The sequence below is a fragment of the Ascaphus truei genome, chromosome 13 (assembly GCF_040206685.1).
Source record: "Ascaphus truei isolate aAscTru1 chromosome 13, aAscTru1.hap1, whole genome shotgun sequence".
NCBI classification, from domain to species: Eukaryota; Metazoa; Chordata; class Amphibia; order Anura; family Ascaphidae; genus Ascaphus; species Ascaphus truei.
Window position 1 is genome coordinate 11686673 of NC_134495.1, and position 21722 is coordinate 11708394.

Genomic DNA, 21722 nt, shown 5'->3' on the forward strand with positions numbered 1-21722 from the left:
AGAAACACTATCATATTCCAATACTTCTCTACCGCTGCCACGGTCTAGATTAGACGTCACACAATTAAAATCACCCCCTAGAACGAGACCCTTGGATGTAAATGTAGCCTGGAGCTCCCGTGGCTCCTGGAGACCCCCCTCCCCTTGGTCAGCTCGATCGCGGGTGCCGAAAGACCCGACGGCTGCTTCCAAGGGTGGGGGCTGGAGCAGGGAGCAGCGCGGCTTCCCCTGCCTGCGGCCGGTTGCCGGGGACGCGATCGGGCCGTTGCTAAGGCCGCGATCGCGTCTCTAAGGTCCCGGCGGCCGGTGAAGCAGGGCGCCGCCATTGGGATGCGGGTTGCGCATGCGCAGGGACGCGTAGGCGCAGGGAGAGCCCCAGAGACAGAGCAAAGTCGCGCGAGCATAGGGACAGCTCAGGGAAGGTTGAGACAGCCCGGGAAAGCTTGCGCAAGCGCAGTGCACGGTAGGAAAAGCCCGCGAACCCCTAGCCTACCAGGGAAGGCTCTGAGCTGGGACTACATATCCCAAGAGCCTCTGTATGCCCCACGTGACACCAGGGAGCCAATAGGGCTTAGGAAGGCCAGGCAGGCAAAGAGATACATTGTTTGGGCTGCAGCACGTTTGTCAGTTGGAGCTGGGGAGCGGTGAGGGAAGGAAGGGTGCAGAGAGCATGTGCAGCTCCTGCATCGAGTAAGGTCCCCACATCCCAAGTAAGGTCCCAACTCCCCACCAGGTTAGTGGGTAAGTGCTGAGGGACGGCCCAAGACAGGGACGCTGCCCTTAGTGCGTGTGTGTGTGCTGTCTTGTCAGGATCACGGCTGGCAGGGCTGTGAGGCCTGACAAGAAGGCATAGTGCTAGTGTGCAGCAAGTTGCTGTACGCGTTAAGAAGTTTGCAGTGCGTAGTGTTAGTGTTAGTGTTAGGGTTCAGTGAGTGTCAGGACTGGGACGAGTTAGGGGAGTGGGGCAGGTTATTACCCCGCAGGCCCTAGGAGTTTTCCCCAAGCCACCCCAGGTTACGGTTCATCAGGGACAGGCCCTAGATTAGGGTTCCTGTCACTTTAGGGTTAGTTAGGGATAGACAGGGATAGCGGCGGTTGCTGTTCCCGTGATGCGGTTGATGTTACCGAGAGACTGTTGTGTTCCCGTGAAGCGGTTGGACCCACGTTGGGGTTCCTGGAGAAGTACCTGGAAAGGATCAGACGGATGCATCGCACGTCTGACCCTTTGAGAAGAGTGTTGCAGGCCCGAGTATCGAAGTGCTCGGAAGGTACCTCTGTATTATATGTGCACCAACAGGCCTAACACATTAATTAGTGACTGCGCAGTCACCCACGTTCTCTACTAGAGTGCGGGACATTGGGTGGGGATTCTCGGGACACTGGGTGTGATCACCTAGTGTCGGGGAAGCGTCCTGCGCGACGCAGTAAGTGTCTCCTCTAGAGAGGGACACAGATTATGATGTTGCCGTGATCTGTTTTCATGCATGTTCAGTAAAGTCCCAAGTTAATATATATATATATATCTGTGTGAGTATCGATTATTGTGATTGTCCTGCGAGGAACCACTCCCCCTATGGTGGGAGCCATCGCAGGTGGAGGCGCTGCATCGTTGGAAGTAAGTACCCCTAGTATAAATGCCCCAGGTTCCCCATGGCGGAAGCTCAGCCCTCCTGTGAGCCAACAGGTATAGCACCACACTGAGAAGTAGTCAGATACACCTACACACCCCAATCTCACTTAGGGTGGGGGTAAGAGGGCTACATAAATAAGAAAGGTTTAACCAAACCAAACAAATCCCTTCTTTGGTTTTTTTTTGGTAGCCATACACATTAATTAATCTGTGCTTGACATTCTGGAATGACACATCTAGGATAAGACATCGGCCTGGGCTCAAATCAATCACTTTTTCACACTGAAAGTCATATCCCTTGAATAGAAACCCCACCCCATCACACAGGTCAGGGCCGTAGGACCAAAAAGATGCACCGCTTGTCCATTCCGCGGAAACGGACGAAATTTCCCTAAGGGACGAGAGTCTGGTTTCCTGCAGGAATAAAATGTCAAAGTCTAGGTCCTTGAAAGCGTTATATGCCAGCGATCGTCTCTTCCTGGTTTTTATGGAGTTAACATTTAAAGACCCTACTTTTAGAGGGGTGAGGGAGGGATGTGTCATTCTGAGTTGATGTTGTTACACTCCACATGTCCTCTATTTGTGCTTTTTCCCCTTCGTTCTCCCTTTGCCAGGCGATGACCCTCTTTTGTTGGAAGGCGGCCTCATCTCCACGTCCTGTGAAGCTATAGTTTTATCACTTTTACTGTCCGTCTTTGGGGTAATGGTTGTACCTATGACAGTGGATCCTGCGGGTTGTTCCACCTCCATCCTGTTGATGTTTTGAGGAGATGGTTCCTCCTGGGAATTCCTCGTTGCTTCTGCATCTGGGGCTTCGTGGATACTCGGTTTCTCTTTTTCCTGCTGTTCCTCTTCTTCCTGATCTTCCACCCTATCAGCCCAGGACTTTTGTAGTGGCTGAAACATGTTCCGTATCTTTAGGCGGTCAATCACTGCAGTAAGGTCATTTTTTTTTAATTCTTGGACAAGCTCAACTGCACGAGGGTTGTCCTTACTTGCTGGCTTTGCAGCTATGGGAGTTTTCTTCCGGGACTTCTGAACCTCCCATGTGGATCCTCCTGCTTCCTCATCATCAGCCACTGCTTCTAGATTTTCTGGAGCAGGGAGTGCCTTCTGGCTTTGTTCTTTTGTGCTTTCAAGGGGCATCTCCATCTCACGCCTCTCCTGGTGCACTGGTCCCTCTTGGGAGTCTTTGTTCTGTGCGGTCAGAGAAGAGAGGGGATTACTTCTGGTGTCCTCTCTTTCTACTGTGATTTGACTGCGGATTTCCTTTAAAACCTCCTCAATCGGACTCAAACCCATGGAGTCCCTCCTCCCTGCAGCTGGCATCTGTGCCTCGGAGTGCAGGTCTTTGTCCACCTCTGTTGTAGGGTGCTGCAGAACATACTCCTGTGCTTGATTGTGTTGGGCATGGGGACACACATTGTATGAATGCCCACTTCTTGAGCATAAGTTGCACAAAATGTTGTTCTTACATTCATTTCGGTGGTGCCCCAAATCTTTGCATAAGCTGCATCTGATCTTGTTACACCCTGATGAAAAGTGTGATCTGGATCCACACTTAAAGCAACATTTGGGCTGCCCATGGTAGAAACACCTTCCTCTTTCATTTCCAATGTATAGGAAGTTTGGTAAGTGTGTCACAGTGTTGTCTGCACACACTAGTTTCACCTCAAACTGATATCCTCCATTCCAGTATTCACCATTGTAGAGTTTCCTTGGTCCTTTGAGGATGTCACACTGGCGCTTCAGCCAGAACTCAATGTCAGCCACTGGGATAGATTTGTGGTCAAAGATAATATTCACTATCACAGTCTCAGGCTTAGATATCGCTGTGGCCTCAAAAGACTTCCACTCAGGGCTGCTACTCACTGCTTTGTATCTCTCCCAGAATTTCTCAAGGTGGGTGGAGGTTTTAAAACTGATATCGTAGTATGGTGAATAAGGGCCATGCAGGAGGGCGTAAACATCCTCTGGGTCAAAGCGCAAAGATTTCTTTATTAGTGTATTCCCCACATAATCAAAACCTGGATCTTTCTCTCTTGGTCCCAGAAATGTCAGTCTCACCACATTCCTTCTTCTTAAAGGGTTTCTTATGGGAATAGTGGGAAAGAATCTCTAACCTTTCAGTGATTTCCATGCGTTTTGCTGTGAGTCACTGGGTTTTGCTGGTTCTGTATTTTCCTGGCAGTCTGAGCCCCCAGCAGCTGAAACCTGATCCAGACTATCTGTGCTGATTGCAGGCACCAGGTACATCTGATTTTCCTCTCTCAGTGAGGTTTCCCCTCTCTGGCAATCTGACTCCCCTGCGGCCTCTGTGTGTCTCCCTGCAGCCTCTGTGTGTCTCCCCCTGCAGCCTCTGTGTGTGTCTCCCCCTGCAGCCTCTGCATGTCTCCCTGCAGCCTCTGTGTGTCTCCCCCTGCAGCCTCTGCGTGTCTCTCCCTGCAGCCTCTGCGTGTGTCTCCCTGCAGCCTCTGTGTGTGTCTCCCTGCAGCCTCTGTGTGTGTCTCAGCAGCTGAGAGCTGTTCCAGGTTAGCAGTGCTGGTTTCAGGTACCTGTGTAATCTGTGTATCTGTCAGGGCGTTAACCCTTTCTGGCTCACAGTTTAGCTCCATTGCCTCTTCAGAGTTTATTGTAATGGTCTCTGAGTGAGAAGAAAGTTTCTCAGGGTCTCTTTCCATTGTTTCTGCCTCCACTGCTGTCTGCAATGTACCTGTGTTTGCCTCCTGACTGACTCCTGCTGCAATCCCCCCATGTGGGAGGCTTTCAGCCTCGGTTTCCATGTGCTGAGGACTCTCAGCCTATCTTCCCTTGGCACATTCAGCCTCTGCATTGGGTTTGGTCACTTTGCTATAAGGCTTGTTTGTCTGCCTGCAATCTCTTGCCGCCTCCTCTTTTCCAGCTCAGCCTCTCTTTTCTTTTTGCCTTCAGTTATAACATTACTTTGCTGCTGGGATTTACTGCTCTGGGTTTGTATGTTACTTTCCCCGGACAGAACCAGCACCTCACCTGTTCCTTGTGTCTCTTCCTCCATTCCTTCCTGCTCAGCAATCTCTTGACCAGGGAGGTTCCAGGCGGTTCCCCTCTCCCCCCGCCTTGTACCCACATGTAACGTACAAATAAAGACAGGAAACGGGAGCTGGAGGTAAAATGGCCGCGGCTATTTATTTATACAGAAAACCTAATGGGGTAAATGCACTCCCTGCCAGAGTGTGCTCCTTTGACAGGAGGGGGAGGGGACGGTCAGCCGGCCCTCGAACCGCTGACCTCGTGTCCCCTACGCGAGCGGGCTCTCGAGGTCATGGATAACTGACCTTGCCCACTCGTACTCCCCCCGGGCTCAAACGGCCCAGCTCCCAGTCTGGCAAGAACAAGCACCCACCCCCCAAGAGCCGCCGCGACAAAGGCAAAACTGGACAATGACCCCTCCTGCTCGGACCTCGTTCCTTTCACTCAGCACAGTATCAGCTGTTCGTGCTGAAACGGAACAAAGAACCATTAACACGGCATACAATGCATATGTCCACATTCCTGGGAATACCCTGCCCTGCTCAACCTTCTGCTGCCGTTCATTACATGATTGCAATCACTACCTAAGGGGATGGGTGGGTGGGAAATCGTCTGGCGGGCAGCAAAAGAGGACGTGCTGCCCGCCAGCCTGGCCTTAAGTAGGCCTTCCGGGAACTCCTCCCCTGTGCTGGGGAGGGAGATGTGGGGGCGGGCCAGCGAGGGGAAGGCCGGACCCCCCCGGTCATGAAGCCCCCCCGCCTATGGCTAAGGGGGGCCGCTTTCTCTCTGGTCTTTTCTCTCTGAATTCTCCTCAATTCTCTTTCCGTTTGCAAAAGATCCTCAGTGTCAGTAACATCCAGACCACAGCCCCCGGGGTTCCCAGGTTCACCTGCCCCAGCACCACCACCCCTTCCTGGGTCTGAGGCCATGCTGAGCCCCTAGTGGGAGCTCAAACAGATACAGCCTCTCTCTGCAAGGGTGACCTCCTGACTGCAGAGTACCAGGGACAGGCTCAGACAGTCCTGGGTTTCTAAGTAATGTAGAGTGACCTCCTGACTGCAGAGTATCAGGGAGGCCTGGGTTTATATGTAATTAAGGGTGACTTTCCCTGGCTGCAGATTATCAGGGACAGGCTCAGGCAGTCCTGCTTTATATCCTGGGTCATACAGGTTGCATCCAGAGGTGTACAAAAGGAACCACCTGGGTGTATAGAGGTGATGATCCTCCCTGTCACCAGGTGGCGCTGTGTCACACGCCTGCTGCTACTTTCACTGATCCTGGATGACGTCAGACCCCTAGCTGATGGCAGCTCCCATAATGGCTCATGTGCAGGATTCTGGGCATTGTGTCCTCTTCTATCAGGGCAGGGGTCTGGGTACACTCAGCTCAGTGGCACTGAAGCTGCAGCAGTTTGCAGGGTGAGTGACCAGCACTGCTCTGTAACACCCTCTTCTAACCATTTCTGAAGAGCATGTATGTATGTATGTATGCATGCATGTATGTATGTATGAGGATCCAATGCGCACTCACATCCAGATGATATAGAAATGAAAGAAAAAACACAATAGTGTAATTCTGTAAGTATTCGATATATATATAAAGATGGTAATGCACTCACATTTAGTAAGGTAAAACAGGCATCTCGGTTAATCAGTTTAACCAAACTGTTGTTGAGAAACGTCGGGAGTCAGGGTACTTCTTATATACTCTCTGACGACAGGATATTCCCAACATCTGCCAGGCAGCAGGATATTATTCGGATATAGAGAAATAGACACACATAGTGTAATACTGTATATACAGATAATATTCTATAACTATATAGTATCTCAACTCACATTGTGTGTAGTGATATTACGCCTTTAGGTTGTTAAAGTAACCAACTTTTGATGTCATCTGGAATCACAGGAAAAATCCCAGGCAAAATCTCCGCCCCCCAGTTGCGCACCCCTGGTATAATCTATATTGATCTTAAGAGCATTGCTCTGTTGACCACTGCATCACTATCTCTGTTAACTCCCTCTCTGCTGGTGCCTTCTGCAAAGCTTTGCTCTCCTCGCTCTGTGCTGGTGAATTGTGCTGAACATTGTGATATTAAAGCTACAGTTCAAGCTGTGTATATATATATATTTTCCCATTCAATATGTGCATCAATACAATCTGCACACTGACGAGTGATTAGTTATGCCAGGGGCGCGCAAACTTTATTTGCGGCGCCCCCCCCCCTGCCTGCTCTCCCCAGAGCGCCCCCCCACCTTGCCTTGCGCGGGGTCGTGTGACGTCACGTGACTCGCGGCGTCATTTGCCGTCACGTTTCCGTGGCAACCATGACGTCATGATGCTGCGTTGTCATGCCGACGCCTGACACCAAGCTTCTGAACCACGATAAGTAGTTGCAGAGGCCTTGCGCGGTCCCCCTACATTTAAATGCCTTGGGGAAGCATGCGGGACCTCTGCAATCACCCCCCATCCCCCCCCCCCGAGTTTGCGCACCGCTGAGCTGCAGATCAATACGTTCTCCTGTAATCGGTCACTTGCTCCGGGTTATTTAATTCAGTTCTTGCACAGCATTCTGGGCTACGTAGTCCTGGAATATGATTGACGGGGCAGTTACTAGATACAATCGGTTCACTGCTAGAGAGAGGGCGGAGCTCAAGAGCCAGAGCCTATCAGAAGGGAAAGGGGCCATCACTTTGGAAATGCTTCCTACATTAGAAACATTAAAAATGTCTTTAAAACTTAAGTATTTTCTCAGTACAGAACTGATTTATTTCAAAGAAACACACATGTAGGATATTACTTGAACTGCTGCTTAAGGCTGCATCCCCGCTAGCGCTCAGCGGGCAGCGCTTGCGGCGGTTACACGTGTGTGTATATATGTATATGTATGTATATATATATATATATATATATATATATATATATATACATATACATATACATACATACATACACACACACATATGCTTATTCTCATGACGTGTTATATTATGTCACGTGTGTTACTGCTGTGAAGCGCTATGTACATGCATGGCGCTATATAAATAAAGATATACATACAAGTGAAGGACGGAAAAGGTAAAGGCTGAGTCCCCGCTGGCGCTGAGCGCGCTCATGCATGGAGAGCACTCCAAGCATGAGCGCCGGGTGTCCTGCACGTACGCACGCGCGTGTGGGCATTGCGGGTAGTTGAGCGCGCTGGAAAGTTAGGTTTTTTTTGTGTACCTAAGTGCGGGTGAGCGGGGACTTACACACACAGAGGCTCGGCGCTATTCCCACCAACATTTCAATTGGTTACCGGGGAGAGCGCGGGGCCTCTGTAACTCTTTCTTAGGCTGAGACCCCAGTGGTAGCGGCTTCGTGCGCTGCGGTGGGAACAAGATCCCCGCCCCTCTAAGGTGCCGCGCCCAGTAGCTGCCCACGCGCGCATGGAGAGACCGCGACGCGCGACCACATTTTGTAAAGACAAGATTTTTGTCTTTTCTAGTGGCGACGGAGCGCTGGCCACGTCGCTGCGGTTCAGCCAATGAGGGCGAACCAGCCGCGTGACGTCATGGCCGCGCCCCCTCCATGCCCCACCCCCGTCGCGATCTCCTGCAGCTCAGCACAGACCACAGCTCGCGGCTTTCACACGTGCGCGCGCCGCAGCTGATTCTGGGGCCGTAGCCTTACCTCCCTCCCCATCTTCTACTTGCGACAATGCGTCGCCATGACAACACGGCGGCTACTGGTGATGCGTTGCCATGCCAACGTGATGTCGCAGAGGAGCAGGAGGAGAAGCGGCCCGCTCTCCCCCAGCACTGACCCTCGCCAAATTACAAGCCGGCTCTGTGTATAGTATCGGCCAGCGGAGCTACCCATGTGCCTCGTTAAAGAGGTGTGTTTTAAGATGGGTCTTAAAGATGGCGAGAGAGGGTGCCAGTCGCATATTGAGGGGAAGGACGTGGTGGATGGAGAAGGGGAGAAGTGAGAGAGAAGATGAGATTAGATGATGGTGAGAGAGAGGAAATGGGGAAATCTGATTTTTTTTTTCTTTTCTAAACACGAGGTCCAGGTAGTGGCCATCCTTGTGGGTGTTTAGTGGCCATCCTTGTGGGTGTTTAGTGGCTATCCTTGTGGGTGTTTAGTGGCTATCCTTGTGGGTGTTTAGTGGCTATCCTTGTGGGTGTTTAGTGGCTATCCTTGTGGGTGTTTAGTGGCCATCCTTGTGGGTATTTAGTGGCTATCCTTGTGGGTGTTTAGTGGCTATCCTTGTGGGTGTTTAGTGGCTATCCTTGTGGGTGTTTAGTGGCCATCCTTGTGGGTATTTAGTGGCTATGCTTGTGGGTGTTTAGTGGCTATCCTTGTGGGTGTTTAGTGGCTATCCTTGTGGGTGTTTAGTGGCTATCCTTGTGGGTGTTTAGTGGCCATCCTTGTGGGTGTTTAGTGGCCATCCTTATGGGTGTTTAGTGGCTATCCTTGTGGGTGTTTAGTGGCTATCCTTGTGGGTGTTTAGTGGCTATCCTTGTGGGTGTTTAGTGGCCATCCTTGTGGGTGTTTAGTGGCCAGTCTTGTGGGTGTTTAGTGGCCATCCTTGTGGGTGTTTAGTGGCCATCCTTGTGGGTGTTTAGTGGCTATCCTTGTGGGTGTTTAGTGGCTATCCTTGTGGGTGTTTAGTGGCCATCCTTGTGGGTGTTTAGTGGCTATCCTTGTGGGTGTTTAGTGGCCATCCTTGTGGGTGTTTAGTGGCCATCCTTGTGGGTGTTTAGTGGCCAGCCTTGTGGGTGTTTAGTGGCCATCCTCGTGGGTGTTTAGTGGCCAGCCTTGTGGGTGTTTAGTGGCCAGCCTTGTGGGTGTTTAGTGGCCATCCTTGTGGGTGTTTAGTGGCCATCCTTGTGGGTGTTTAGTGGCCATCCTTGTGGGTGTTTAGTGGCCATCCTTGTGGGTGTTGGCAGCGTTCCATTGGTGAAGGCCAAACGAAGAGAATGTATTAACCCATTGTTCTTCTCTTTGCAGGGCCACGCTAAAGCGCTGTAAAGATAAGCATCTTGATGAAGCTCTGCAGCTTTTGGGGGCCCCAGAGCAGGTTTTGGGGCCACTCTCTGATGCCGACCTCCTCCCTCTGCTCCGCTGCACCCTCGCCTGTCAAATGGGTGAATGCAACAGCTCCGGCTCTGTCCAGAAGCTGCAGAAGGTGAGGAGTCCAGTAGTGAGATGCACACAGCAATAAGGTACTCAGGAGCTGGGCTGGTGTTAGGGAGGAGAGTAATAAGGTACTCAGGAGCTGGGCTGGTGTTAGGGAGGAGAGTAATAAGGTACTCAGGAGCTGGGCTGGTGTTAGGGAGGAGAGTAATAAGGTACTCAGGAGCTGGGCTGGTGTTAGGGAGGAGAGTAATAAGGTACTCAGGAGCTGGGCTGGTGTTAGGGAGGAGGGTAATAAGGTACTCAGGTGCTGGGCTCGTGTTAGGGAGCAGGGTAATAAGGTACTCAGGGCTGGTGTTAGGGAGCAGGGTAATAAGGTACTCAGGGCTGGTGTTAGGGAGCAGAGTAATAAGGTACTCAGGGCTGGTGTTAGGGAGCAGGGTAATAAGGTACTCAGGGCTGGTGTTAGGGAGCAGGGTAATAAGGTATTCAGGGCTGGTGTTAGGGAGCAGGCTGTATGTCTGACCTCTCACCTCTCCCTCAGATCCTATCGACGCTCTCGGAGATCAGACCGCAGCTGGTGGCGCAGGAGGTGGAGGCATCGCTGAGCGACTTGGTGCGGAGCCAAGAGGTGAGATGGAGAAATGACAGCTGAGGAATTTACTATGGGGGGACAACAGCAGTACAAAGTGTGACCCCACAGCGATGGGGAGGGGGGAGGGCGTGTGTTTGTACTGGGGGGTAGTCTGCAGTTCGGGGCTACGGGAGGGTTTATTACATGTGTATTTAATCTCTGCAGGGCCTCCCCCCACACACGCTTACCTCTTATTTCTCTGCTCGCAGGTGTTACAGCTCACAGACCTGCAGACAGGTACCACTCACCGCCCTTCTTATGTATGTCTCTTCTCCCTCTGTCCATCTCCCATCTCTCTGCTTCTCTGCTGTGTCTCATGTCCACACCCCCCCACTAATTCTCTCTTCTTTCTGCTTGTCTGTGTGAGTCTCTCTTTTACTGGCACTTTCTCTTCTCTCTCTGCACCCAGGTTGATGCTTCGCTCCTCTCTCTTCCCCTCTCTACTCTTCTCCCCCACTCTCCTCCCCCCCCTCTCATCCCCTCCTCCCCCTCTTCCCCCCCCCCCCCCCCTTCTCAGTCTGCATGTCTCTGGAGGGCAGTTCTGCAGCACGTGAATACTTCAGGCAGCACCTTCTCTCTTTGCTGACGAGAGCGTCCATGACATTCCCGGCGATGCTGCAGGAACAGACCCCGCAGAGCGCGGAGCTTGGATACCTGACTGTGAAGGTACGACATGCAGCCAGCTCTGTGTACCATGTCGCACCTTAAATGCTCTGCAGAGCCTGAGCCTTTTAATGGCCTCCGGTGTCTGGTTCAGTTCTGAAAGTCTTTGCAATGTCTGTAATCTCCGTTGGTCTCTTTTGCCACTTTGTATTTTATTGCCCTGTCTATAGTAGTAATCGCCGCACGATAAAGATTGTATAGTAACCAAAGGGTAATCCATCTTTTCCTGCCGCCCCCCCCCCCCCCCCAGCTGTGCCTCCAGCTGTTCCGGGAGTTGCCGGAGAATATTGCCGCTCTGGTGTGGACCCCCGCGCTTGGTGCCAACCCCTTGCAAAGGATTCTGGGATCTCTGGTGCAAGTTCTGACAGCGCAGGTAATGCAATCTGGTGCCGGGCATAAGGTTGCCGCAGAGCACTGCTTCGGGCTGCACAATGGGGCCCATTCAGACACCGTAGAGCTAAGCCTCTCTGACTCCCAGGGATCACGCGTGTGACACGCAGCTTTATACACACAAGGTGGGTGTGGGGTGAGGGGGGGGGGGGGTAATAAAGCATCATATGAACCATCGACAAGCCTGCTAATTAATGACCGCGTAACGGAGTGTGACCTCGCTCGCCGGGCCATTCCGGCTGGTGATGTCGCAGCGCGCGCAGCGTGCTACTGATGACCTCATCGTCCTCCCGTTGCAGAGCGCTGGCCGGGATACCAGGCTGCTGGCTGGCAGCGCTCTCGCCTCTCTGGCAAACACGGCGCCCTTCCCAGAACCAGGGGCCCGAGCCGGCGTCAGCCTGATCCAGCGGGCGAGAGAGGGTGAGTACGCTGCGGTGTTTTAAAGTATTACAGCGCGATATCATGACATGCACAGCAAGGCTCGGGCTGCCTTCTCACCTCCCACCTGGCGCTGGAAGCCGCCTTAAACCCAATTCCCGGTTATGTGAATAGACGAGAGAATGTGATGTATGGAATAGCACTGCTTAGCGAATATGAGCCGGAATCTGCGGGATGTGTTCTGCGTTAAAATGCTACAGTTGATATAACCGTGTCCCCGGCCGTGTCATGATTTGGACGGTAATGACACGTTCCTCTCCTCAGCCCGCTGCATCGCACATTCCCAGATTCCATGCAATTTAAATCCCGAGGCTGATACTTTACACCTTAAACCGTGGCCCCCTGCAGACGCACTTACCAGAACTCCCTCCTACTGTCTCTGTACGTTCCTCCTACTTACCAATTAGATTGTAAGCTCTTCGGGGCAGCAACTCCTTTTCCTAATGTTACTTTTATGCCTGAAGAGCTTATTCCCATGATCTATTATCTATTATTTGTTATTTATACGATTGTCACGTGTATTACTTCTGTGAAGCGCGATGTACATTAATGGCGCTATATAAATATAGATATACAGACATACATAGAAAAAAGATTGGCAGAAAGGGGCACCGAGTCGCTAAAACGTTTATTACTAAAAACCCACAAGGGTATAACGTAGACACTAAAACCAATATATATGCAATGCACACAATGCACAATAACTAAATACAGGCATACCCCGCATTAATGTACACAATGCACAATAACTAAATACAGGCATACCCCGCATTAATGTACACAATGCACAATAACTAAATACAGGCATACCCCGCATTAATGTACACAATGCACAATAACTAAATACAGGCATACCCCGCATTAATGTACACAATGCACAATAACTAAATACAGGCATACCCCGCATTAATGTACACAATGCACAATAACTAAATACAGGCATACCCCGCATTAATGTACACAATGCACAATAACTAAATACAGGCATACCCCGCATTAATGTACACAATGCACAATAACTAAATACAGGCATACCCCGCATTAATGTACACAATGCACAATAACTAAATACAGGCATACCCCGCATTAATGTACACAATGCACAATAACTAAATACAGGCATACCCCGCATTAATGTACACAATGCACAATAACTAAATACAGGCATACCCCGCATTAATGTACACAATGCACAATAACTAAATACAGGCATACCCCGCATTAATGTACACAATGCACAATAACTAAATACAGGCATACCCCGCATTAATGTACACAATGCACAATAACTAAATACAGGCATACCCCGCATTAATGTACACAATGCACAATAACTAAATACAGGCATACCCCGCATTAATGTACACAATGCACAATAACTAAATACAGGCATACCCCGCATTAATGTACACAATGCACAATAACTAAATACAGGCATACCCCGCATTAATGTACACAATGCACAATAACTAAATACAGGCATACCCCGCATTAATGTACACAATGCACAATAACTAAATACAGGCATACCCCGCATTAATGTACACAATGCACAATAACTAAATACAGGCATACCCCGCATTAATGTACACAATGCACAATAACTAAATACAGGCATACCCCGCATTAATGTACACAATGCACAATAACTAAATACAGGCATACCCCGCATTAATGCACACAATGCACAATAACTAAATACAGGCATACCCCGCATTAATGCACACAATGCACAATAACTAAATACAGGCATACCCCGCATTAATGCACACAATGCACAATAACTAAATACAGGCATACCCCGCATTAATGCACACAATGCACAATAACTAAATACAGGCATACCCCGCATTAATGCACACAATGCACAATAACTAAATACAGGCATACCCCGCATTAATGCACACAATGCACAATAACTAAATACAGGCATACCCCGCATTAATGCACACAATGCACAATAACTAAATACAGGCATACCCCGCATTAATGCACACAATGCACAATAACTAAATACAGGCATACCCCGCATTAATGCACACAATGCACAATAACTAAATACAGGCATACCCCGCATTAATGCACACAATGCACAATAACTAAATACAGGCATACCCCGCATTAATGCACACAATGCACAATAACTAAATACAGGCATACCCCGCATTAATGCACACAATGCACAATAACTAAATACAGGCATACCCCGCATTAATGCACACAATGCACAATAACTAAATACAGGCATACCCCGCATTAATGCACACAATGCACAATAACTAAATACAGGCATACCCCGCATTAATGCACACAATGCACAATAACTAAATACAGGCATACCCCGCATTAATGCACACAATGCACAATAACTAAATACAGGCATACCCCGCATTAATGCACACAATGCACAATAACTAAATACAGGCATACCCCGCATTAATGCACACAATGCACAATAACTAAATACAGGCATACCCCGCATTAATGCACACAATGCACAATAACTAAATACAGGCATACCCCGCATTAATGCACACAATGCACAATAACTAAATACAGGCATACCCCGCATTAATGCACACAATGCACAATAACTAAATACAGGCATACCCCGCATTAATGCACACAATGCACAATAACTAAATACAGGCATACCCCGCATTAATGCACACAATGCACAATAACTAAATACAGGCATACCCCGCATTAATGCACACAATGCACAATAACTAAATACAGGCATACCCCGCATTAATGCACACAATGCACAATAACTAAATACAGGCATACCCCGCATTAATGCACACAATGCACAATAACTAAATACAGGCATACCCCGCATTAATGCACACAATGCACAATAACTAAATACAGGCATACCCCGCATTAATGCACACAATGCACAATAACTAAATACAGGCATACCCCGCATTAATGCACACAATGCACAATAACTAAATACAGGCATACCCCGCATTAATGCACACAATGCACAATAACTAAATACAGGCATACCCCGCATTAATGCACACAATGCACAATAACTAAATACAGGCATACCCCGCATTAATGCACACAATGCACAATAACTAAATACAGGCATACCCCGCATTAATGCACACAATGCACAATAACTAAATACAGGCATACCCCGCATTAATGCACACAATGCACAATAACTAAATACAGGCATACCCCGCATTAATGCACACAATGCACAATAACTAAATACAGGCATACCCCGCATTAATGCACACAATGCACAATAACTAAATACAGGCATACCCCGCATTAATGCACACAATGCACAATAACTAAATACAGGCATACCCCGCATTAATGCACACAATGCACAATAACTAAATACAGGCATACCCCGCATTAATGCACACAATGCACAATAACTAAATACAGGCATACCCCGCATTAATGCACACAATGCACAATAACTAAATACAGGCATACCCCGCATTAATGCACACAATGCACAATAACTAAATACAGGCATACCCCGCATTAATGCACACAATGCACAATAACTAAATACAGGCATACCCCGCATTAATGCACACAATGCACAATAACTAAATACAGGCATACCCCGCATTAATGCACACAATGCACAATAACTAAATACAGGCATACCCCGCATTAATGCACACAATGCACAATAACTAAATACAGGCATACCCCGCATTAATGCACACAATGCACAATAACTAAATACAGGCATACCCCGCATTAATGCACACAATGCACAATAACTAAATACAGGCATACCCCGCATTAATGCACACAATGCACAATAACTAAATACAGGCATACCCCGCATTAATGCACACAATGCACAATAACTAAATACAGGCATACCCCGCATTAATGCACACAATGCACAATAACTAAATACAGGCATACCCCGCATTAATGCACACAATGCACAATAACTAAATACAGGCATACCCCGCATTAATGCACACAATGCACAATAACTAAATACAGGCATACCCCGCATTAATGCACACAATGCACAATAACTAAATACAGGCATACCCCGCATTAATGCACACAATGCACAATAACTAAATACAGGCATACCCCGCATTAATGCACACAATGCACAATAACTAAATACAGGCATACCCCGCATTAATGCACACAATGCACAATAACTAAATACAGGCATACCCCGCATTAATGCACACAATGCACAATAACTAAATACAGGCATACCCCGCATTAATGCACACAATGCACAATAACTAAATACAGGCATACCCCGCATTAATGCACACAATGCACAATAACTAAATACAGGCATACCCCGCATTAATGCACACAATGCACAATAACTAAATACAGGCATACCCCGCATTAATGCACACAATGCACAATAACTAAATACAGGCATACCCCGCATTAATGCACACAATGCACAATAACTAAATACAGGCATACCCCGCATTAATGCACACAATGCACAATAACTAAATACAGGCATACCCCGCATTAATGCACACAATGCACAATAACTAAATACAGGCATACCCCGCATTAATGCACACAATGCACAATAACTAAATACAGGCATACCCCGCATTAATGCACACAATGCACAATAACTAAATACAGGCATACCCCGCATTAATGCACACAATGCACAATAACTAAATACAGGCATACCCCGCATTAATGCACACAATGCACAATAACTAAATACAGGCATACCCCGCATTAATGCACACAATGCACAATAACTAAATACAGGCATACCCCGCATTAATGCACACAATGCACAATAACTAAATACAGGCATACCCCGCATTAATGCACACAATGCACAATAACTAAATACAGGCATACCCCGCATTAATGCACACAATGCACAATAACTAAATACAGGCATACCCCGCATTAATGCACACAATGCACAATAACTAAATACAGGCATACCCCGCATTAATGCACACAATGCACAATAACTAAATACAGGCATACCCCGCATTAATGCACACAATGCACAATAACTAAATACAGGCATACCCCGCATTAATGCACACAATGCACAATAACTAAATACAGGCATACCCCGCATTAATGCACACAATGCACAATAACTAAATACAGGCATACCCCGCATTAATGCACACAATGCACAATAACTAAATACAGGCATACCCCGCATTAATGCACACAATGCACAATAACTAAATACAGGCATACCCCGCATTAATGCACACAATGCACAATAACTAAATACAGGCATACCCCGCATTAATGCACACAATGCACAATAACTAAATACAGGCATACCCCGCATTAATGCACACAATGCACAATAACTAAATACAGGCATACCCCGCATTAATGCACACAATGCACAATAACTAAATACAGGCATACCCCGCATTAATGCACACAATGCACAATAACTAAATACAGGCATACCCCGCATTAATGCACACAATGCACAATAACTAAATACAGGCATACCCCGCATTAATGCACACAATGCACAATAACTAAATACAGGCATACCCCGCATTAATGCACACAATGCACAATAACTAAATACAGGCATACCCCGCATTAATGCACACAATGCACAATAACTAAATACAGGCATACCCCGCATTAATGCACACAATGCACAATAACTAAATACAGGCATACCCCGCATTAATGCACACAATGCACAATAACTAAATACAGGCATACCCCGCATTAATGCACACAATGCACAATAACTAAATACAGGCATACCCCGCATTAATGCACACAATGCACAATAACTAAATACAGGCATACCCCGCATTAATGCACACAATGCACAATAACTAAATACAGGCATACCCCGCATTAATGCACACAATGCACAATAACTAAATACAGGCATACCCCGCATTAATGCACACAATGCACAATAACTAAATACAGGCATACCCCGCATTAATGCACACAATGCACAATAACTAAATACAGGCATACCCCGCATTAATGCACACAATGCACAATAACTAAATACAGGCATACCCCGCATTAATGCACACAATGCACAATAACTAAATACAGGCATACCCCGCATTAATGCACACAATGCACAATAACTAAATACAGGCATACCCCGCATTAATGCACACAATGCACAATAACTAAATACAGGCATACCCCGCATTAATGCACACAATGCACAATAACTAAATACAGGCATACCCCGCATTAATGCACACAATGCACAATAACTAAATACAGGCATACCCCGCATTAATGCACACAATGCACAATAACTAAATACAGGCATACCCCGCATTAATGCACACAATGCACAATAACTAAATACAGGCATACCCCGCATTAATGCACACAATGCACAATAACTAAATACAGGCATACCCCGCATTAATGCACACAATGCACAATAACTAAATACAGGCATACCCCGCATTAATGCACACAATGCACAATAACTAAATACAGGCATACCCCGCATTAATGCACACAATGCACAATAACTAAATACAGGCATACCCCGCATTAATGCACACAATGCACAATAACTAAATACAGGCATACCCCGCATTAATGCACACAATGCACAATAACTAAATACAGGCATACCCCGCATTAATGCACACAATGCACAATAACTAAATACAGGCATACCCCGCATTAATGCACACAATGCACAATAACTAAATACAGGCATACCCCGCATTAATGCACACAATGCACAATAACTAAATACAGGCATACCCCGCATTAATGCACACAATGCACAATAACTAAATACAGGCATACCCCGCATTAATGCACACAATGCACAATAACTAAATACAGGCATACCCCGCATTAATGCACACAATGCACAATAACTAAATACAGGCATACCCCGCATTAATGCACACAATGCACAATAACTAAATACAGGCATACCCCGCATTAATGCACACAATGCACAATAACTAAATACAGGCATACCCCGCATTAATGCACACAATGCACAATAACTAAATACAGGCATACCCCGCATTAATGCACACAATGCACAATAACTAAATACAGGCATACCCCGCATTAATGCACACAATGCACAATAACTAAATACAGGCATACCCCGCATTAATGCACACAATGCACAATAACTAAATACAGGCATACCCCGCATTAATGCACACAATGCACAATAACTAAATACAGGCATACCCCGCATTAATGCACACAATGCACAATAACTAAATACAGGCATACCCCGCATTAATGCACACAATGCACAATAACTAAATACAGGCATACCCCGCATTAATGCACACAATGCACAATAACTAAATACAGGCATACCCCGCATTAATGCACACAATGCACAATAACTAAATACAGGCATACCCCGCATTAATGCACACAATGCACAATAACTAAATACAGGCATACCCCGCATTAATGCACACAATGCACAATAACTAAATACAGGCATACCCCGCATTAATGCACACAATGCACAATAACTAAATACAGGCATACCCCGCATTAATGCACACAATGCACAATAACTAAATACAGGCATACCCCGCATTAATGCACACAATGCACAATAACTAAATAGCAGGCATACCCCGCATTAATGCACACAATGCACAATAACTAAATAGCAGGCATACCCCGCATTAATGCACACAATGCACAATAACTAAATGCAGGCATACCCCGCATTAATGCACACAATGCACAATAACTAAATGCAGGCATACCCCGCATTAATGCACACAATGCACAATAACTAAATGCAGGCATACCCCGCATTAATGCACACAATGCACAATAACTAAATGCAGGCATACCCCGCATTAATGCACACAATGCACAATAACTAAATGCAGGCATACCCCGCATTAATGCACACAATGCACAATAACTAAATGCAGGCATACCCCGCATTAATGCACACAATGCACAATAACTAAATGCAGGCATACCCCGCATTAATGCACACAATGCACAATAACTAAATGCAGGCATACCCCGCATTAATGCACACAATGCACAATAACTAAATGCAGGCATACCCCGCATTAATGCACACAATGCACAATAACTAAATGCAGGCATACCCCGCATTAATGCACACAATGCACAATAACTAAATGCAGGCATACCCCGCATTAATGCACACAATGCACAATAACTAAATGCAGGCATACCCCGCATTAATGCACACAATGCACAATAACTAAATGCAGGCATACCCCGCATTAATGCACACAATGCACAATAACTAAATGCAGGCATACCCCGCATTAATGCACACAATGCACAATAACTAAATGCAGGCATACCCCGCATTAATGCACACAATGCACAATAACTAAATGCAGGCATACCCCGCATTAATGCACACAATGCACAATAACTAAATGCAGGCATACCCCGCATTAATGCACACAATGCACAATAACTAAATGCAGGCATACCCCGCATTAATGCACACAATGCACAATAACTAAATGCAGGCATACCCCGCATTAATGCACACAATGCACAATAACTAAATGCAGGCATACCCCGCATTAATGCACACAATGCACAATAACTAAATGCAGGCATACCCCGCATTAATGCACACAATGCACAATAACTAAATGCAGGCATACCCCGCATTAATGCACACAATGCACAATAACTAAATGCAGGCATACCCCGCATTAATGCACACAATGCACAATAACTAAATGCAGGCATACCCCGCATTAATGCACACAATGCACAATAACTAAATACAGGCATACCCCGCATTAATGCACACAATGCACAATAACTAAATACAGGCATACCCCGCATTAATGCACACAATGCACAATAACTAAATACAGGCATACCCCGCATTAATGCACACAATGCACAATAACTAAATACAGGCATACCCCGCATTAATGCACACAATGCACAATAACTAAATACAGGCATACCCCGCATTAATGCACACAATGCACAATAACTAAATACAGGCATACCCCGCATTAATGCACACAATGCACAATAACTAAATACAGGCATACCCCGCATTAATGCACACAATGCACAATAACTAAATACAGGCATACCCCGCATTAATGCACACAATGCACAATAACTAAATACAGGCATACCCCGCATTAATGCACACAATGCACAATAACGAAATACAGGCATACCCCGCATTAATGCACACAATGCACAATAACGAAATACAGGCATACCCCGCATTAATGCACACAATGCACAATAACGAAATACAGGCATACCCCGCATTAATGCACACAATGCACAATAACGAAATACAGGCATACCCCGCATTAATGCACACAATGCACAATAACGAAATACAGGCATACCCCGCATTAATGCACACAATGCACAATAACGAAATACAGGCATACCCCGCATTAATGCACACAATGCACAATAACGAAATACAGGCATACCCGCATTAATGCACACAATGCACAATAACGAAATACAGGCATACCCCGCATTAATGCACACAATGCACAATAACGAAATACAGGCATACCCCGCATTAATGCACACAATGCACAATAACGAAATACAGGCATACCCCGCATTAATGCACACAATGCACAATAACGAAATACAGGCATACCCCGCATTAATGCACACAATGCACAATAACGAAATACAGGCATACCCCGCATTAATGCACACAATGCACAATAACGAAATACAGGCATACCCCGCATTAATGCACACAATGCACAATAACGAAATACAGGCATACCCCGCATTAATGCACACAATGCACAATAACGAAATACAGGCATACCCCGCATTAATGCACACAATGCACAA

The 21722-nt window shown here is 46.8% G+C and overlaps 1 protein-coding gene across 4 annotated transcripts in view; it reads left to right on the forward strand.

The window, feature by feature from the left end:
- Positions 1 to 641: 641 nt before the first annotated feature.
- The window catches only part of LOC142464879 (tRNA (32-2'-O)-methyltransferase regulator THADA-like), an 89045-nt gene continuing 67964 nt past the window's right edge, over positions 642 to 21722 (forward strand). For 3 of the 4 annotated variants that reach the window (XM_075568511.1, XM_075568512.1, XM_075568514.1), the window contains exons 1-7: positions 5919 to 6057; positions 9635 to 9812; positions 10305 to 10391; positions 10604 to 10631; positions 10912 to 11060; positions 11308 to 11430; positions 11747 to 11867. In XM_075568511.1, coding sequence (XP_075424626.1) covers positions 5942 to 6057; positions 9635 to 9812; positions 10305 to 10391; positions 10604 to 10631; positions 10912 to 11060; positions 11308 to 11430; positions 11747 to 11867 — 802 coding nt within the window. In that variant the 5' untranslated portion in view covers positions 5919 to 5941. Of the gene's footprint in view, positions 1269 to 5918; positions 6058 to 9634; positions 9813 to 10304; positions 10392 to 10603; positions 10632 to 10911; positions 11061 to 11307; positions 11431 to 11746; positions 11868 to 21722 lie in introns of those variants that run through there. The other variant, XM_075568513.1, reaches the window with a different exon arrangement.